A 20,618-nucleotide genomic window follows, 5' to 3' on the forward strand; every position below is an offset into this window, starting at 1 on the left:
TTCCGTGTCGTCGACGCCATACGTCACGTGTTTTCGCTACGAAATCGATCTATGCATTCGTCAAATGTGCGTCACGGAGCTTTTGCAAGGGGTCATTCTGACAGCCTGCCGCCGCGAGCTTCCGTGCAAGTGTCCGGCGCAGGGGGCGGAGTGGGCGTGCAGTCTGCACCGCCCCCGCGCGTCCCCCCCTTTCCCCCTTGCCCCCCTGTTTATTCTCGGCCGAGTGGCGGGGCGACAGTCGCCCGCGTGACGCGCCATGAACCACACGCGCGTATAACATACAAACACGTCCGGCGAACGGTGCATTCAATACCGGACACCCGAAAAATAAATTGTACGATACCACATTAATTATACGTAACGCATAAATCGCGAAAAATCACCGCATCGGCTAAAAGCGACGGTATTGCGGAAAATGCATTTCCCGGGTGCAAAGCGCAGGCGGAATGGCGGGGGGTGCAAGCAATGATGGACATCGTATTGATTTCTATCTGCTCCTCCCTTATTGTCGCGGTGCAGGGCAGACATCGATCGCTGCACCGGCCCTAAATTAACACCCCGATCGCCATCTCACCCCTAGTACGTTTTTCCTCGGAGTAGTGTTGTGTTCATCGTCATTAACCTCACATGATCGCGCAAATGGTCAATCTAATTATTATTTGATCACCTTAATGATTAAATTGAACAATTAGTTAAATTACTCAAATTATATAAAAGGCTAAACGGCACGGTTTTATTTTAATTGTTAAATTTATTTTAACATTACATCTACTTTTCGGTTTATCAGTGTTAAACGAGGGAATTAGAAATACCGTCGCTTGCACCGGTGCGAATTAAGAATCGTCTCTAACAGGAAATATTTTGCAGGATAATAACTGAAGCTTTAAAAGTGGGCCGTGACGCGCAGATTTATTTGTCCGACAAGTGAGAAAAAGGCATTAAAGTGGCGACGCTGGGCGCGCGCGTGGAATGCGCAGGAGTGGATTTGTTTAATTCGCGGGCACGGTCAGATTCAGCCGTGTCTCCTTCAGAACACCCGGCCATGGCGACCGAAACCGGTAAGTATTTACTAAAATAAACTTTACGTCCTGACTAATAATTTTTCTAGTGATTATTTTGAATGCGATGCGATGACACAAAGTACTTAAATGATGATTATCGAGAACATTAAACCTTATAAATGGATATAATTATTAATAGATAGGCATCTAAAAGCATATGTTGGATAAATCTTTAATTTTTTTATGTACTTATTCAATCCAAATAATACTTTGAATTATATTTTCGTTATAAAAATACAATTGAATTAATTAATTTTTTCAACTAAAATTTGAGCTCAAAATTTGGAATCACTCAACAAAAATACAGATACAATTTGATATATTGGACATTTGTATCGAAAAACCGCATATCTTTGTATGATAACTGGGATATAAATATATCGAAATTTACATACGTACAAAAATCAACAATTCAAAGAGGTCTTTCGGTAAATGTAATCCGCCTTTTAGACAAGTATTATCTATGGAGAAAAGATGAACTCTTGCAATTAAAATCACTTATCAATTATCAACTAAATTGCAATATTTATATGTTTGTTATAATTCTATAAATAGATTCTTATGAAATATTTTTATTTTGTGTTTATTTCGCTAGGGTGATCTTATAATAAATTTCAAGCATTCAATATAATATTCTTTTATATAACAATTTATACTTAAGCATTATTCATTATTAATAGCTATCGATATAATCCTCAAAGAGAAAAATCTAAATCATTCCTACTGAACACTGAATTAACCGATTAAAGTGCAGCGCCATCTTTTGCATCCAACTACTATGCATATAATTAGGTACTTTACGAATGAACAAAACTCGTCTCGAGACATAATACAGTGTAGTTTCCAGTACAAAGATTTCTCAAAGATTACATTCACTTAGTGAGACTTTACTTTTGACGTTTTACTTTTATTTAATCTATTATTGCGTAGCGACATGGATTTTGGCCACAGAATGTATATCTTTGTTCATTTTCTATCCATAGAGATGATGAACCTTTGCTTGTCACATGACGTAGACCTTCGGACCCTGATTCGTCGTCTATAGCGTCGATTTCCGTATTAGAATTGACATATACACGCCATAAAATCGACTCTAAGACTTGCCGCCGTCTTTCCAATGTGTTCACAATACGTATTTGTGGAAAAAGTACATTAAGACACAGCCATCACACAATTTAAGGGTTGTGAGAGTCATAATCGAACCAGTAGTCCTGTGTCTCTATATAAAGGTACTTTTAATTTCATTAATCACGTCACGCATTACGCAGTTGTTTACCAACAAAGTAGACATATCGCGTACGTCAACGTACGTATGAGTTCGTTGATATTACCCCCACCCAATGCCCCCCATACCCCCGATCCTACAGGACTTGGGGTGAGGCGAAAGCTTTCAGTCTCGATCTGGATGAAATTATAATTTTAAACGCAAAAACGCTCTTAATTACTAGAAAGTTCAGTGACAAGTTTACAAATTATATTATATCGTTAATTAAGGTTCAGTGGAAATGTTTTAACTATTTCTTATAATAACCATAGTAAAATAAATAAGGATTGGTTTAAAGTTTATCTACGTATTTTTTTAATTTACAATTTAACAATAGTGCAATCTATTCCAGGAAATCCATTATTTCTAAGATTTTAGCTGAAGCAAATTCCGCATACTTTTTTACTCCCAGAGAGAGTCGTACAAGAATTTTTCACATTCCCTTGGAGCTACGGAGCTACCTCTGTTTGAAAAAAGAGAACTCCTCTCTCAAAGGCCGGCAACGCACATCTTATAAAAAACTCGAATTACTAAACGAAATGTCCAGTGGCCAATTAAACAACGAATAGTTTTGTGTTATCAAATTTTAATTGAATTTGTGTAATGACGTCATATCTAAACGCTAAAGCAATTATTAAAATTGAATTAAAAGATCGTAAACAACGGTAAAATTATAACCGAATTCATTTTTGCGTAGTTTACACAATTTGTTTTATAATACCAGGTCATTATTTAATTAGTGAAACGATTTTTCTTCAATACCGTTTCTCAGAATAGTTATAAATAATTTGCTCCTTAAAATTGTGAATTTTACGGAGAAAATTGCATGTTCTACCGCATTTACCATGGACAGCCTTCAAAGGCGTTGTTCGGATTACCTGCAGCTGAGTTTTATTATCGGACGTCTAGGCTGAATACGAAATTCCACCCGTATCACCTCCACGTACGTCGTTCCACGTCCACAGTCATTTTTTTCCACCCACCAACACTATATGGAACCAGTTGCCCACTGAAGTGTTTCCGAACTAATTCGGGTCCTTTGAGAAAGGAACGTACCAATTCTTTAAAGGCCGGCAACGCACTCGCGAGCCCTCTGGCATTGAGTGTCCATGGGCGGCGGTATAACTTAACATCAGGTGAGCCTCCTGTTCTATAAAAAAAAGCAACCCTATATAAAATCACGGCTCATACCCGATTGCCCCCATTAAAAAATAATTGATAGGCTAATTCATATATGAGTTTTCCCAACGATGTTTTTCTTGTACGAGTTTCCTTATTTTATATCACTAAAATTACATTAGCGTTAATTTTATTTATTAGATTAAATTGTATTTGATTTGTAACCGCGATAACAAATTATGCACGATCCAAAATACAGAATAAAAATATATGTTTATTTAAATGTGTCTCAGAAGTGACACTAAGTAAATTTTACGGGAAAATTACTGCCATGTTTCAAAATCTATTTTTTTAATGTCCAATGATAATATCCTTTTCTTCTCCTTATACTTAATATTAAAAATAATTAATACTTATATTTGAATAAAATTTTCAAAAGCTTTTTTTATCTACTATTAGAGATGTACTGCAGAGCTTACCTTATAGTTTTATTCACGACTCTATAAAGCTTTTTGGCCTCGAAACCTAGATTTGGTCAACTCCGGCGGATAGAGAATCTCCTCGCACCGGGAATTCAAATTTAAAGTCAATGTTTTTTCCCGTTTTTATAAATTTCGCGTTTTGAATACTGCATAATTGTACAGCTGGCTGGGAACAGCAGTTTACAATTCAAATTTACAATTGTATTAAACGATACCATTTTTGATTTAGGTTCAATTTTAAATTCTAAATTTAAAACTTTATACAAATAAACGATTCTCGATCTATTAATCTTGGAATGACGTAAAACTTATATTGACGCATATATTTAGAAGCGCCTACAAGAAAATTAATAGCAAACATTTTAAAACACAATACATAATGCGATCAACTTTTTATTTAAATTAAATATTTGTTTTTATTGACGACACGAATCTATGTATTTCAAGTAATAAGACTAATATCCCCTATATATTTAAGAGTTTTATTTTTCTTTCTATACATATTTATTTTGCCCACTTGTAACACTAGTGTGGCACCCAGGCGGCGCCGCGGCCGGCGGTGAACAGCAATACTCATTGCGATGGAACGACTTCCACTCGGCTATGGTCTCCTCCTTCAGGCGGCTCCGTGATGAAGAGGATTTCGTTGACGTCACACTCGCATGCGCCGGCGCAACGTTTACAGCACATAAGGTAAGGACTAATTTGTTATCTTGAATCATGTTTTAATATTTATTTTTAAAGTACTATAGACTATATGAAAATATCTTCTATTTGCCTATAAATTCACCATAACCTTTAAGTTGAAATATTTACGTAAGATTGGTAGGATTTACTGGAAGATCATGCTGGAGACGAATCCAGCTGTTCAATTATTAAGTATTTGTTTCCTTAATGTCGCTTTTTCATCAGGTGGTACTATCAGCATGCAGTCCCTACTTTCGAAGGCTCCTGAAGGCGAATCCTTGTCAGCATCCCATCGTTATCTTGAGAGACGTTCACGACAAAGATATGGAGAGTTTACTCAGGTATTTATTACTTTTAATTGGAAGAGAGTTAAGGATAATTTTAAGGCTCGATAAGACATTGCTGAATTACCGTTTTTTTTTAAAATAAATTATATACTTAAAAAAAGATTGCATGTTAAGATGATGAAAATACCATGGACTGTATGGCTGCGCCTGCAAAAGCTTCAGGAACTAGTTCCTAACATAAGTTTTCCTTCAGGTTCATGTATCAGGGTGAGGTTCACATCGGCCAAGAGCAACTCAAAGAGTTCCTGAGGGCAGCTCAACTGCTACAAGTGCGAGGTCTTACAGATGTTCCACCACCAGCACCGCTCACCACACTGGAGCAGAAGGCTTCACCCGTGAGTAATTGACAACTTTTATACTGTTTCTCTCACGTAAAACCTGATTATCTTGAATCATTTAACTGAATTCCCATTCGAAGGAGCTCTGTATATTATTGACGATATCATGTTGAATAAAATTTATTTTGTGAACTATTGGGTCGTTTTAAAGTCAGATTTATAGCTTTAGCACTAATAATATTGACAGAATTAAATAAATAATGACCAAACATCTCAATGACGAAACGCAATGTTTAAGAATTTGAATGAATCATCAAAATCTGAGAATTAAACATAGCAGTTTTCTTTTCTTCATAGTAAGACTTTCCTTAGCTTACTTAACTTTCCCTTATGAGTAGTAGAAATGGGGCAACTAAAAAGTCTGCTTACTTATGACTATATAAATTAAATACACAAGTTTTTATTAATAAAGGTTATCCTTCAGCAGTCGGCATCGTCGTGGACAGAAACCGGTAGTGGGGGGTCGAGGGAGGGCCGTGACACACAAAGAGAAGGCAGACGTTCCCGGCGGCCAGACGAAGGAGCGAATAACACGCCACCACCAAAAAGGGCCAGATCATCAGACTTATACCAGGCGCAAATGAAGACCAGGTGAATATAGTTTAACCTCTCTTTTTAGACTTGGAATCTAACGTGATGAGCACAATAGATGAAACCAATAGTTGCAGCACTCGAAGGTGGTTTTGAAGGCTTTCTTCTTGTTTTAGTAACTCTAACTGCCGTAGAAAGTATATAAAGTCAAAGTATAATAATGATAAATACTTTAATTTTTGATATCATATAGATATCGGTATAAATTTTGTTTTGTTTTCGAAATTATAATCAATAAATAATAAATAATAACAAGTAAAAATTTTCTACAAATTTGAACAATCGTTCTATATTTAAAAAAACACCTACGCGCGTTTAATCGATCAATTCTCTATTTACGTTTAATCCGAGCTTATTAACCGCCGCCCCACTTTCTAGCAATTATAAATAGTTAATCTTCGATGACAGCTATAATATCCGCTACACAATCATTTATATTCAAATGTGGAAAACTAACATTTAAAAATACGCTCAGAGCAACATCAAAACGGTAAAGTAATTGCAAATGACCATATGGATGTCTGGAAATTCAAATTAGTTTCCTTATCGACTTTAAAATGACGTCGACTAAAGATTTCATTCGATTCTGATTCATAAATGTGCTATATTGTCTGTGGCCTCCTACGGTTTTGTTTTTTATCTATGATTTATAGGTTGACATTACTAAATGTTTGAAATGTAGCCTATATTACTTGGAGGAGGTAATGGTGGATATGTATATAATGGGGAATTTATGAAAAACGACCTAGAAACGTTTAATTTTATTCGTTGAATACAGATTTTTCTCTATACTTTAAATAATATATTTTATATTTAAAATGGGAATCCTATTACGTTGTAATTTTATACTATACATAAAAAAATTTACATACAAATTGAGTTTGAAAAGAAAATGTTTAAATGTAATTTAATTTTTTTTCTCATTGTTTACTTATTATTAAATTATTGTGTAATATATATGTAACTTAAGCAAGTGTTTATATATACATATAATACTGGGTGTTAGCAATAAAGGCTTATTAATGATTAAATTATTTAGAGGTTAAATCTGGTTTGTCATTGGTTTCCAAGTCGATATTTAATGAAAATTTTTGTTTTTTTTTTTAATTATCTTTCAGCAACACATACATACAGTTAAACTGAAATTAAACATTTTAAAGTAACTTTAACTACATACTGTTAAATAAATTCGGTCTTCCCGCTTTTAAAAATATTTCATCTTAAACCATTTAGTTATTTTAACGTGAACAAAGCTTTCTTTTACCGCAAAATATTGTTAAATCTCTACAAAGGTTGTACTAATAGGTTTTCAATTTATCGGTGTAGGACGGAGCAACTGTTAGCGTCGCAGGGCAGCCCGGAGCGACTTGCAACTAATGGACACGAGATGGCGCTCTTCAGCCACGCTTTGGAAAACGCACAAAATCCACACTTGTCAAATGTTTCCAATAATCTGGTAAGCTAACAATATTTCTAAAATTATAGGTATGTATATATATGTACTTACAAAAACGTAAGGCGTATAAAAATTTCCATTTTATTTATTTAGTAAGTATGTTCATGTGCTTAGACTAAAATATAAATAAATTCAGTGGTGCTACAATCTTTTTAGGCGTAGGCCTCAAACGTCTGTATCTCATGATCATTTGTTGATTATTTTAAGTAAGGCAATCTGGTTTCGTCACGATGTTTTCCTAGATCGATCGAGCGAAAGTCCATTCGTGCACAGCCGGGGATCAAACTTACGGCCTTAGAGATGAGAGTCGCACATATTTTTAATGCAGTGTGCACACCTAGTACAACTACCAATCCCGATACCACCAGAGCACCAAAAAAAAAATAAGAGGTCATCTGTTATTTTTGCAATTATCACACGTATTTATCGTTTCAGTCAGGAGACGGTGAAGAGTCATCATCAGATGCCGGCGCGAGTGACACAGAAGGAGAAAACAGGACCAAACAAGAACCGGTGGATTACGATGACCCAGCTACCATGGCCAACACCAACGGAGCGTTACCACACAACTTCCCTGGACTACTTAATCTACCTGGTACGGCAAAACTATTGTTATGTATAATTCTAAATATTTCAATAAATTTTTGTATCCGTTTCATAGAATTCGAATTGTCAATGTCCCAGAAGGTTTTTTCCTATTTATGTATTTAGTTTTTAATACACTTTACAAAGCACATGCGATAAGAAAATCACAATATCTATTTTTATACCGCATACATCTCTTTTAGGTATAATCTTCAATTATTAAAATGTCATATACCTTTAAACATACAATCTAAAATCTACGCTTGTATGCATTGGCAATACCTAAGCAAACAATCAAGTAAGATTTGACCCATAATTCCCACAAGTAACACTGTTCTCTTGTGTAGGTTTCCCCGGTCTACCTGGTCCATCAGGCATACCAGATAACTTCGGTGAGTTGACACTTTTACCACTAATAATCGGCATGACGCAGTAATGAATATGACAATTAGAGCGTAGATATAACTGCAATTAGATCAAACTAGAACATTACACCTAAACAATTAAATCACATTAATTATGAATTACTGCGTCATGCGATAGCATTAATGATAAAATAACAAATACGTTACATATAATGAGCGATACGCAATAGCGACAATGGAAGTTAAGCGACGGCGTTAGAGGTAGTCGTATGATTGTGTAGTGAGTAGGGTGAGCGACTGAACGTGCTCCGTCTGCCCCAGGAGCCACGTGGGCCGGCGGCGGGGAGGGCAAGTCGGCCAAGGACGAGCGCTTCGCCTTCGGCGGCGGCTACGCTAACGGTGAGCCGGCCAAGCCCGCCTGCCCCGAGTGCGGCAAGCTCTACAGCAACAATAGCAACCTCAAGCAACACATTCTGAACGTGCACGCGGCGCGCGATCTGGCGCACGCATGTCCCGTCTGCGGCAAGGGCTTCAAAACGCGCCAATACATGCAGATCCACATGAACTCGATACATGGCGTCAAACAGAGGAGGCGCGACCCCGCCCCGTCCGCCGAACTAGACCGATACACTCACAATAGCCTGTAAATGTTTTTAACCGCCGCCTCTGTGTTACAGGGGCGGCTCTCGCGGGCGGGGCGGCGATGGGCTACCGGCCGCAGTGTCCGCTCTGCGGCCGCGTCTACTCCTCCACGTCCAACCTGCGCCAGCATATGCTGAACGTGCACTCGCAGACCGACCGCGACCAGTGGTTCCCTTGCCAGCACTGCGGGAAGAGGTGCAAAACGAAGCATTACCTCATCAACCACCAGCTGCAAGCGCACGGCATTCGCCAGCGGCAGAACTCTTAGAGAAGGCGCTTCGCTCCCCCGCTCGCCGACCTGCGGGCCGGCGCCGACGTTCCGTTGTTGCGATATTTTTAAGACCATGTATCAAAGATAGGGCCGTTTAACGTCGGATTTGCCAACCGTTGAGTAATATTAGTGTCGGCATTGCAGATGCCGCGCGCGGCGTGTTGGCAAAGCCGGCGGTAAGCGTTCGCGCGGAAAGGGAAGAGCGCGGGAGCGACTCGCTAAAGTTCTTTGAGGGCGACGAGGGTTTGCCGGGCGAGCGGCTGCAGTGTCCGCTGTGTTTCGCGATATTGGACTCCCTGGCATACGCGCGACTGCACCTGGAGGCCCACTATCCCCGGGACAGTCCGGTGTGCCCTGTGGCCTCCTGCGCCCGGTATTTCGCGCACCCCAACTCGGTCCGCAACCACATGAGGATAAAGCACAGACGGCAATGGGAGAAAATGAAGACGCTCAAGTGGAGTTGCGGTTGGACGAACTGAGATTCCTGACGAAAGACTTAGACGTTAGCTATCGTAAAGCTGAAGGCTGTGAGAGGGAACCGGGAGTGGGCTTTATTACAGAGGAACCCGAATATTGATCTCTACAATGCATTTTTCATATTTTGCAGTAATTGTTCGTATGTAAACATTGTATAAAACTGTAGAGTAAATTGACTGAAATTATTTTTGTAGTAGAATAGACTGATACTTTTAAGTATAACTTAGATGCGCACTGGATAAGATCGGAAATGCCGATGAAATTTCGACTTAAATATTTGAATGGACGATTGGTTCAGTGCCATCTGAGAGATAGTTGTAAAGCGCATTATGACATGTGATGATTGGTGCCATTGATAGTTTACGAAGAGCAACTAAGAGATTCTTTTCCCTTCCAAACGTATCTCTAACTTCCATTGTTGCTTCAATTTCATGTATTTCTTTATATTTAAGTTCCTAATATAGTAGATATATCGTATTTTAAATTATAAAGAACAATTTTCGGAAAGAACCTTTTATGTATATAATTCATGAAGGTATTCTGTTTGTACGTGTTAATCGGTTTGTGTAACAATGTTTCTAGAATACGGTGCAACAATTTCTTTAGCGATATCCATTTTTGATTTACCGTTCTCTGGCCTACTTTTTTTACAATAATATACAAATACAAAAGTGCCTGCAATATTTAGAATCGAGAAATTGTTGCACACACAGCTTCTATATTTTGACCATAGATAAGACAATACGAAATAGAATTAAATGAAATCAAATGCCTTTTAAAGCAATAGATAAGAATATGTTCAACAAAATACGGTTTATTTTTTAAAGTCCGTTTAGAGCCTTGTAGGCGACGTGCACAATCAAACACATATCTAGTCAACGTAGGAATCGAAATTTATGAATCTTGTATATATTTCCGTTCGCATATATTTTCTGATATAATATATAGCTACATAGTTTATAGAGAGAACATATTTTTCAATAGAAGTCGCAATTCCAAAGTGAGAGAACACAGTATCTCTTTGTGGTTTTAAACTTTTATATTTTGCATAGACTGATGATTCCCATGGAATATGGCTAACGGTTACATCCCGAGTTAGTTGTAGATTTAGTTAAAATAAGTATAGGGGGTAAAATCTTCAAAGTAACCGCCCTAACTGTACAAGAACTCAGAGCTCAGAGCCACGGCGGATCTACTTGAAGGCTCTTTGGGCTCCAGGGCCCCTTGGATACAAAAACATTTCAGAAATTTTAAAACATACAATCATAATGTTCGATGTGCGTCTATGGAACGTAACGGGGAATTCCCTGCGTGTGTGTGTATTCGGGAAAGATTTTAGATCATAGTTAGAAAACAGCTCAATATCAAACATGTTGAATATTACTTTATTTTTCTGAAGTTCCATACTGTTTATAACCACAAGACGACTGGGTTGTTCATAAAAAAATATATGCGATAGGAATGAAATAGTTCCGAATATATTAATCGGATGAAATTTAGGAAGTAGATAAAATTGTTCCTGACGCCTGTGAGGCATTGTATTTAAGGAATATAAATATTTTAAGCGTACAATATTAGTCCCATAACCAAATGTTCAATGTGAGTAACGAGTCTAGTTGCGATTGTATTAGTGATATCGTATATACGTAATTTAATTTTTACCCAACGAAATTGTCTGCTTATATGAAACATAACAAATAAACCTACGAAGTAGATTATGTATTTTCAATTAACACTCGCTTAGGAAAACAGGTAAGGATAGTTAGGACGTGGAATAGTTAACGAAAACGCAACTTAAAACATTGAAATTTTCAGGTGGATGTCGACGAACACAGGACTTGTTGCGGGTAAGAGCCACCGATCCCCGACCTTGCCCAAAGTGCGGTAAAATCTACCGATCGGCTCACACCTTGCGGACCCATCTTGAAGACAAACACACCGTGTGCCCCGGTTACAGGTATTTAGTATTGTATTTTATTAACATGACTTTTTTTTTGTGCAAACAGTTTTTTTTTTACACAAATAGAAAATTTTTTGAAGGGTTGAAGTTATGTATTATTGTAAACTTATAATTATTGAAACATAATTTTATATTTATCCGTGCGCGTCACGGTGAAGACAAAAGGTGTTGAATGTCAAAAAAGTATCACAGATAATACAACATTCTCTACAGCTGATAAATTTAAAATTATGTTTAAATAATTAAAAGTTTACAATAATACATAACTTCAATCCGTTAAAAAAATGTTTTTCTTTATACAAGTATGTAAAACAAATTTTAATATGACTATGAAAAAATCCTTAATCATATATTATTTTCCCGCCCAATAATCTATGACAATTGTGGAATCCTACACCTATGTGTCAGATTTAAAAACTATCGATTTTAAACAGTTACAATTACTTTTGATTAGGTTTTAAAGACTCCACTACTGAATACAAAAATTCAATTTTTTTTTTGTAACTAGATGCGTGCTCTGCGGTACGGTTGCCAAGTCCCGAAATTCTCTCCATTCTCACATGTCGCGACAACACCGAGGCATCTCCACAAAGGACCTGCCCGTACTGCAAATGCCTACCCGTTTTGATCCAGAACTCGCCAGCCAGTAAGTATACAATTTTATGTTTAGCTGGAAAAATTTATAATTGCTTCTTCAACGTCTCTGAATACTTTAGCGTAAATACTTATTGGCAACACTGTATAATTAAAAACACTTTTTGTAGATTACTAGCCAAAGCCGGTGTAAAGGTATCACCAGAACAGCTTCGAGCTCGAGCGTCTCCAACAGGCCCTCGCAGGTCCGACATAAAACTGGACGCAAAATCTGCCGCTTCTGAGAGTAGCTCTATCTGTGGTGACAACGACCATGATGATTTGAGCCAGTCGAAATACCAAGACAGTATTCCCGTTTCACCACCACGTAAGTAATTTTTAAGTTATGTACAATTTAATGTGACTTTGTATTTTTTGGGGTATTAAAAAAATCAAGAAGCATGGAGATTTAAATTGTGCTTAACCTCTTTTAGACATAAACAACTTGACCAATACGACAATAACAAAAGTGCCAGCTGTCCGGGCAGTGACAGCAAAGGCTGTAGAGAACCTTCCACATGGCATGACGGGTATGAAACATGATGACTACCCTCCTGGCTTCGGAGGCGGCTCAGCATTATTGGACACTTATCTGCAGTACATCGGAGAAAATGTTTTTGGTAAGATTTTCTAATACTATGCTTTTTTGTCCATTATCTTGAGATTCACAAACATTATTTGGATCTTATCTTGAACGAACACTAAGTTATTCCAATATCAGCAATTATATATGTATACGAAAATACTATAGCTAATTTATTTTATTTGAAGGTATGAACGCCGCGAAACTTGCACAAATGAACGCAATGCACATGGAAAGAAAAACGTACGACGAACCGTCGCCACAAATGGGATCTCTCCCACCGCCACCAACCACTCTTGCGCATCAACGCTTCCTCAAACAAATGCAAAGGCAGTACACAGAGAATATGGGCAAGCCAGACATTATGCGCGATTCTGAAGAGCCGTTGGACCTGGGTAAGGAGAGACAAAGAAACGACAGCATCAGCGAGGAAACCGACAGACAGGATTTGGAAAAAGACCTGAACAAAGACTACTACAATAAAGGCTACAATGATGATGACAGGAATAGGATACACATGTCGGAAGACCGAGAGACCATGGGGCACGAAGACGACTTCTCCGAAGAAGACAACAAAGCCGCCGCCTCATGAAATAATGTATTGTGCGAAACTGACATTGTTAATGGTTTTTGAAACGGTGCTTGAGTGTTATGTTGTCGTTTAATTGTTGACCCGTGGAATGTCTAGTGCCATCAATGGTAAGTTCGGTTTGCACAATGTTACGGCTATCCGTAGGCACCTCACACGACCAAGCCATGTCACTAGTAACCCGTCTTGACGCGCCATTGAGATTGTTTTAGTAGTATTGTAATCTAGTGTAGTGACTCGTGTAGTACCCCGTCTCGTAGGGTACTTACATAGTAATTCCATCCAGCTACCTCAAATACGCCAATTCGGCGTCGATTTAAAAATATATATCCACACAAATTGTGAAATTCCATCCATCTACCTCACTTCAATAGATTTTATTTAATATTTTATACAATTTATAGATATAACTGTTGTTTTATGCATTTTGCAGATTGCATTTATATATACTAAATAGAGTATATTGTAGGTAAATATATGCAAGTCATTCGGCGGTTTAGCGCCGCTCGTAGAGTCGTAATGTTTATTTTAATAGTGAATGCACTCACTAGAGGAACTTAGACTGTGTCACAATAGTAGATTATTCTCCAAGGAGCATTACCGTGGATTCGAGCACATTTTATATTTATAACTGAACAGATATCTTTGTATACGAACAAAATAACAGAGCTTAAAATATACTATTATATTCGTAAGCGCTTACGAATCGGAAAGAAAATATATGTTTATATAGTTCTTTACGGGCAAATTCTAAATTTTAACATCTCTTTGTCTTGAGACTGAATTTTTCAAATTTTCGAACGGTTGAAATTCACATGTAACTTACAAATTGGGTAATGCGTTGTATATACTATTTGGTGATATGTAAATTATAGAGAAATAACAAAAGCAATAAATAAAGTATACCTTGATGTTGCCTTCTAATAAATGTAAATGGGAAGTGTGGTATTATGTACATTGATGTCTAGGCCGATCGTACATAGATACAAGAATGTTTATTTTGTAGAAATGATGTGGGCTGGTTACTTAACAAATACTGTGATTACAATCTCATATTAGCCTTCAATAATTATACATATTTTTTAGAGTACAATGTTATAGTTATTTAGTGTAAGGATATTGATAAGCGAGTCACAAATATATTTACTTCCCGAAGCTTAGTATTCACGTTATTCAAAGAGAACATAGAGCAATAGATGGAGCATTTAACCTTTTATATGGAAGATTTTTGAATCTGTACAGTTACCACAGTGACATTTAACATAGACAATAAATAAAAAATATTATTCTGTGAACTATGGAGATAAGCAAGCAGTTGTTTGTAATAGTTAATTGTATGCAGAATAGGGATGTTTACTAAAACGTCAGTTTATTGTCAATGTCAATTAGAGACAGTGTGGTAACTTATCCGATTCCCCAATAGAATAAGTACTACGGGTTAATTGAATTATGTTAGTGTGTTAGTGAGATTTAAGAAATAAGTCGGTTTGTGTTTGCCTATACATTAACCTTGTTGACAGTTATCAGTGTTGCCATAGTGAGTAATTATTTCGACTGTACATAAACTTTGTTTAGAGAAGTGTGCTAAACACGATGTTATAGTACTTTTAGATTATATTTACCACAAACAGTTCATAGTTGTTAAAGCACGGTACAGAAGCAATAGTTACCATGTGATGAATATATTTTTCTGAACACAGTTTTGCATACCACAGATTAAATATTCAGCGCGATGGTATTATACTGGTGTGAAAATTACGCATGAGGCTATTACATACGAAATTTTATTTTTAGGTGATTATTCAGGAAAATTTTCGGACAATGACAATCGACATAATAAATCAATATAATACCAATCGTTCAAGTTGTTAAAACATATTCTTATATACCAGTGAAGATATTATTAATAATTAGGACTCTAAGTCATGTTCTAGTATTGTATAAATTATGTTTAGTTACCTTGGAACTTGGAAAGTTCATTTTTTATCTTACCTCATTAGTTCTCTCTTAGGTGTCTCGATGTTCTATGAACATGATTGTTTGTGCACTGTTTAATATGTATGTCTTCTTGCGACTAAGTTTATTAATAAAAGCACAAACAATGTTAAAATGCCGAAAGGTCTCATGCTCTCATTAAAATTGTGTTTTTTAGATTAGCAAATGATTTAGAAGATAATATTTATGTTTATTTGTTCGCCATGTTTATGCCATGTACGTTAGTGTACTAGATGTATGCCGCTTCTCTACATTATTATAAAGAAAATAAAAAATAATTGTTTTGAATATGGTTGTTTTAATGCGCGCGATTTCCTGTGCTCTGTAGATTTTAAATTTAAAAAAAACTATAATGTGTTTCGTTAGAAGGTAGAGTTTTTAACCGAAGTTAAAAGAAAGTACATAAACAAATATTATTTATTAAATGGAATCACATACATCTTAACTACATTGAAGCCTAAAGATATAAAAATAAATAACAAGTATATAAACAAATAATACACTTAACACAAAAGGGAAAATATATTTAAGAGACCAAGCTTGCAATTTGTACAAAATTATCTATTACTAGAGAAATAAATAAATTTTGGTGTCGCGATAATCCTCTACTCCTTTTTCAACTCCTTTTTGGTAAGAAGATAATGAACGCCCCGAAAAGCGGTCAGTCTGTAACAAGGCAATATTGCACTTAAAGTGGCGTGGTACACTCAAACCAAACTCAAACACATGTAAATGTGTTCGAACATGGACAATGTATTTTTTTTTCTATATTCACAGATACGTGCTTATATAAAGTAAGAATAACGTCAGGAAAACATGACCGTATAGGTTTTTTTTTAAAATTAATGTTCAATAATAAAAATTGGTGTACTCTCACGGTAGAATACTCTATAGCCTGTGCCCATGTGGGCATGTATATGTTACTTATGTCTATTGAACAACTAGCTTTAATCGGAACAATTTTATTTTAAGTGGCCAATTTTTTTTTTAGACCCTAAGTCGAATTGGTTGGAAATAGTTCAGTGGGGAGCTGGTTCCACATAGTGGTGGTGCGCGCCAGAAATTGCCAATCAATGATGAAACCCAACCAACCCAAAGACATCGGATGTCAAGACAGAATACTAAATAGCATCCGTATCACCTTGACCTCCGTCGTTCCACGACTGGGAATTTCTTAAGGCAATTTCTGAACACTCCATGGATTTACCATGCGGTAGAAGATGCAGAGAGATCCCACATCTCTACGCAACGCCAAGACAAAAGATTCTGTCAGTCGAAGTCTGAACTCTGTATCTTGAGCATAGAGGCTAAAATCGGTAAACGGTAAGACACAGAAGACTGATCACCTACATGTTAATACAAATTAATTAACATTGCGAAACCAACTGTCTCTACTTTATATGGTTTTAAAAGGTACTAGCATTGCCCCACGGTTCCGTTCGCATAGATAGTTTTCTTAGTTTAAATTACTTCCTTTCAAATTATTAGATACTTGTGTGTATCTAATAATCTAATCTAATATACAGGTTTTACTTTACAACGAATATATATCTAATAAATTTTAAATTTATAATATATGTAATTTACGACAATACCGACAATACTAAAAAATGCAACACGTATCAAGTGAAAGATTTTTTTTTCAATCCAGGTAGATTTCAGCTAGTATTTAACATAAAAACAAAATTTTCTTCTATAATATTAGAGAAAAGATTTATTTATAGAACTTTTCAATTCACATTTGACGCAGTTTTGTTTTGTGGCACCAAAATATTTCGTGTTTTAGAGGTCCATCTCAGGACAGACTAACATACCACAACTACTGCACAACAACTGTGTTGCCCATGGGTAACACAGTTGATTATGTTGACACGTTTTATAATATACATAATGTACAACATTATTTTGTTCAGTATCAATAGTTTCCACAGCGCACGCGATGACAGATTTTTTAATGGATAATTTGTTCACACCTCGGGTAGGTTATATTATTGCATTTCATTTTAGGGTACCTATTTTTTTGGTAATGTAATGTCAGTCAGTGAAAACATTACAAGTATACATACAAATACACAAATATTTCCTCTTTATAATATTATTATAGATAGCTGCGACAGAAAATTTTAAGATACACAAATAATTAAGTCAATAAGTGAGAATAGTTACTTACAGGCAAGCCAAATGCTATTTCTTGCTAGCGAGTGCTATACCAAGGCTAACCAGACCGCCAATAGCCAACACTGCACCTCCCGCCACTGCTATGCCAATTAAACCTTCCTTTTCCATACGTTTATTAATTTGACGCTGAAATTTATAACGTTTATTACTCATTAATTGGGATTTATTTAAGTTTGCACTCTGATCTATAGAAAAAAAACTTCTACAGCCTTGTTAAAGCATCAGTTAGTCGCAGTCATTGTCATAAATAACTAGTGTCATAGTAATAAATTTTCTGCATATCTTTAAAAATTTGTTTATTTCAAGTAGGGCATTGTCCTCAAATCAAAACAATGTCCAGGTACTTCAAGTAATAATAGTTGATAAGATAATTACATTAACCATTATTATTACAGATTAAATAAGTTTTCAAAATTTTTATATTATCATTGCTACTAGTTATTTTAACTCATAATATAAAAACATTGATTTCACTAATTCTGGATTCCACTTGAAATTTTAGTTTACCAGGGTGAATTTTATTTTGTTTTTGGCATAAAAGACAGACGGCATGACTTATAGCAGGTAAACACTAAATATGATTTCGACAATGAGAAAAAATAAATAAGAAAAACTAGTAGCATTTCTTCTCCTAGTTTAATAATTACATTAATAACTGACCTCTAACACTAGAACCTGCTGGTTAGCTGGTTCAATATCGAGGAATGCTTTGACATAATGCAACGCCTTATTATACTCCTTGATTCTAGCATTGCCAATTGCAAGGTAGAACAGGTAGTCCCGTTTGCCTTCTGCATGTGTATTGAACAAGTCTTTTAAAAGCAAAATACCCTGTAATAAATTAATACATTGAATAAGGGTTGAGGTAGCTGATTATTCACAGCAGTAGGGTAACAATTTGTATAAAAATCGTGAAATGTGAATTGTAAGGTAGTTTCCATAATACAATATATAAGACACTCCCTCAGGTATAATGAGGCAAATTCACACCTAAAAGACCTTTAGGTGTGAGTAGTTGTAATCTTTACAAAATAAAATGATTAACTTGTTTAGTTACCCCAGCAGTTAGCACTGCTTTTTGTGAAAATAACTTTATAGTACATATGCAATTTTATCAAAAATAAATTTTGCTATTTGCTCATTAAAAAGTAGTAACAAAAATTATTTTTGTATGTTCTTATAATAATAAGTACAAAAAAATCTGTCAGTGACATCTAAATCATTGTTTAGATCTTAATAAGTAAATAAAATCATAATACATTCATTATTTCTCAATGATTCATAAATTCTTATGATAATTTCAATTTTGAGATCCTTGATACTTCTTGGTTTTCTTTGTTTTAAATGTACACAAAAATAAGACAATACATTAGATACAAATAACTATAAATAAATGTGTCTAATAACATTGATCACACTGTCACAAGCTAAGATTACAAAGATAATGAATTACTTTAGAATAAAGCAATTGTATATCATTCACCTATTTTTGTTGTAGAAATGTATAATATGTGTATATAATTATGATGTAGAAGGTGGCAAGTATGTACTGAAAGAATGGAAAACAATTACTAGTCTCGTTTAAGGTATGATGAAACATATACCTTTCTTATATCTGCAGCATATTTGCTCCGTACAAGACACCACGCATATTCGAATTGTGCTTTATGCGTAACTCTGCCTTGGTGCAACTGTTCGTGGTAGACTTTCTCGAACTTCTACAAAGGTGCATAAAAATGCATGAGTCACCAGTTTCAAAACATAAAGAAATCGTATCTATCGTACTTACTTGCAAATCTTCCGATGAAACCACTTCATCTAAAACGTCATCCATTATGATATTATGTAGTTACAAAAAATCTTAATCAACCCTAAAATCTAGAAAACATTAAAAAATAATAACTTTAAATTTGGGCACTTACAACAATCTATGCAAAATAATGATTCAACAATCACTGAACCAGCAAAATTATTGATAACATTTTGACATTTCAGAGTGTGCATGTGCACTGTGCAGTGCGCAGCAATCAATTATCCAACCTTATTGGCTAACAGGCAACAGCTGATATTGCCAATGTCTTCAGTGACTACTTGACAGATAACAGTAACAAGTGTCCAAATTTCGATAATCAATAATAGGCGGGAAACTGTTGAAGTGGAAAGGCGCGCTTTTTAAAAATTTTTTTATAAAATTTAACTTTTATAATTAATTCAGTGATAGTTTTGTAAATATTAGTTTGAATAAGTGTCTAGTGTTATATTAACATCACGAAATGCCGAAAAAAAAGCGGAAGAGGGATGGTATCGTCCATTCAGGTTCAAGCCAGCAGCCGCTGGAATCCACCGACTCTGACTCAGCGGAATCCATGGCTTCGACGAGCTCAAATTTAAAGAACAAATGTGAAAAGGAACCCAAAGATAAATATGCCATTTATAGAGTAAAAGGGTATACCTACTCGTAAGTATGCGGAGGACTCTAAACAGACTGGCCTAATTGTTTTTCTTAATAAATCAGACGAGAATACTGCATTCAGCGATAGAGATCGCTTAGCCCTTTCAAAGGGAATAAGAGAACACGGGGTATCTGGTGTCACGCACTTACGTTCTATTAACAAGTATAAGGTAGGCGTGACATTTGATTTGCCCAACAACGCAAATATGTTTTTACAAAACAAGAAACTGCTCGATCAATTATCTTTCAAAGCATCAATACCTGCTAAGGACACGGAGGTCACTGGAGTTCTTACCTCTGTTCCAATAGATATGTCCAATAAACAAATATTCTCCTTAATTGGAAGCTCAAAGAATGTCATACAAGTCAGGCGCTTCATGCGACGTGTCAGAAGTGATAATGGTAGTTTTTCGTTCATACCTACACAGGCAGTTGCAGTCACATTTGCTTCAACCAACTTACCAGAGTATGTTTATTTAGACTCTTGGCGACATAAAGTAAATATATATATTCCACCAGTAAAACAATGTCTGAAATGTATGC

General features: G+C 35.9%; 2 protein-coding genes across 8 annotated transcripts; one reads left to right on the plus strand and one right to left on the minus strand.

The window, feature by feature from the left end:
- Nucleotides 1-247: 247 nt before the first annotated feature.
- LOC110997837 (protein abrupt) lies at nucleotides 248-15,733 on the plus strand. Of its 7 annotated transcripts, none has more exons than XM_022266184.2 (14): nucleotides 248-334; nucleotides 868-1,058; nucleotides 4,456-4,619; nucleotides 4,839-4,954; nucleotides 5,154-5,295; nucleotides 5,711-5,889; nucleotides 7,216-7,345; nucleotides 7,781-7,940; nucleotides 8,278-8,322; nucleotides 11,501-11,642; nucleotides 12,154-12,291; nucleotides 12,410-12,606; nucleotides 12,713-12,898; nucleotides 13,050-15,733. In XM_022266184.2, exons 2-14 carry the CDS (start codon nucleotides 1,043-1,045, stop codon nucleotides 13,451-13,453), a joined length of 2,019 nt encoding a protein of 672 aa, XP_022121876.2. In that variant the 5' UTR covers nucleotides 248-334; nucleotides 868-1,042; the 3' UTR covers nucleotides 13,454-15,733. The 7 variants fall into 7 exon arrangements, with proteins under 7 accessions (XP_022121876.2, XP_022121875.2, XP_045486405.1 ...); XM_022266183.2 differs by having other exon boundaries at nucleotides 5,711-5,888; nucleotides 7,209-7,345; XM_045630449.1 differs by having other exon boundaries at nucleotides 5,723-5,888; nucleotides 7,209-7,345.
- A 115-nt stretch (nucleotides 15,734-15,848) lies between these two features.
- Nucleotides 15,849-19,649, minus strand: LOC110997816 (mitochondrial fission 1 protein). Its single transcript, XM_022266137.2, has 5 exons — nucleotides 19,413-19,649; nucleotides 19,228-19,341; nucleotides 18,284-18,454; nucleotides 17,616-17,749; nucleotides 15,849-16,111 (listed from the first exon to the last, which is right to left on the minus strand). The coding sequence occupies exons 1-4, from the start codon at nucleotides 19,455-19,457 to the stop codon at nucleotides 17,630-17,632; spliced, it is 450 nt and encodes a 149-aa protein (XP_022121829.1). The 5' UTR covers nucleotides 19,458-19,649; the 3' UTR covers nucleotides 15,849-16,111; nucleotides 17,616-17,629.
- Between the last annotated feature and the right edge of the window lie 969 nt (nucleotides 19,650-20,618).

The sequence above is a fragment of the Pieris rapae genome, chromosome 12, assembly GCF_905147795.1.
Source record: "Pieris rapae chromosome 12, ilPieRapa1.1, whole genome shotgun sequence".
NCBI classification, from domain to species: domain Eukaryota; kingdom Metazoa; phylum Arthropoda; class Insecta; order Lepidoptera; family Pieridae; genus Pieris; species Pieris rapae.

Coding starts and splice junctions, on each gene's coding strand:
- LOC110997816 (XM_022266137.2), bottom strand. CDS start 19,457: ATGGATGACGTTTTAGATGAAGTGGTTTCATCGGAAGATTTGCAA. Junction 18,455..19,227: donor ATGCTGCAGATATAAGAAAG/GTATATGTTTCA, acceptor AATTTATTACAG/GGTATTTTGCTTTTAAAAGA. Junction 17,750..18,283: donor AGCAGGTTCTAGTGTTAGAG/GTCAGTTATTAA, acceptor TATAAATTTCAG/CGTCAAATTAATAAACGTAT.
- LOC110997837 (XM_022266183.2), top strand. Junction 4,955..5,153: donor GATATGGAGAGTTTACTCAG/GTATTTATTACT, acceptor GTTTTCCTTCAG/GTTCATGTATCAGGGTGAGG. Junction 8,323..11,500: donor AGGCATACCAGATAACTTCG/GTGAGTTGACAC, acceptor TGAAATTTTCAG/GTGGATGTCGACGAACACAG.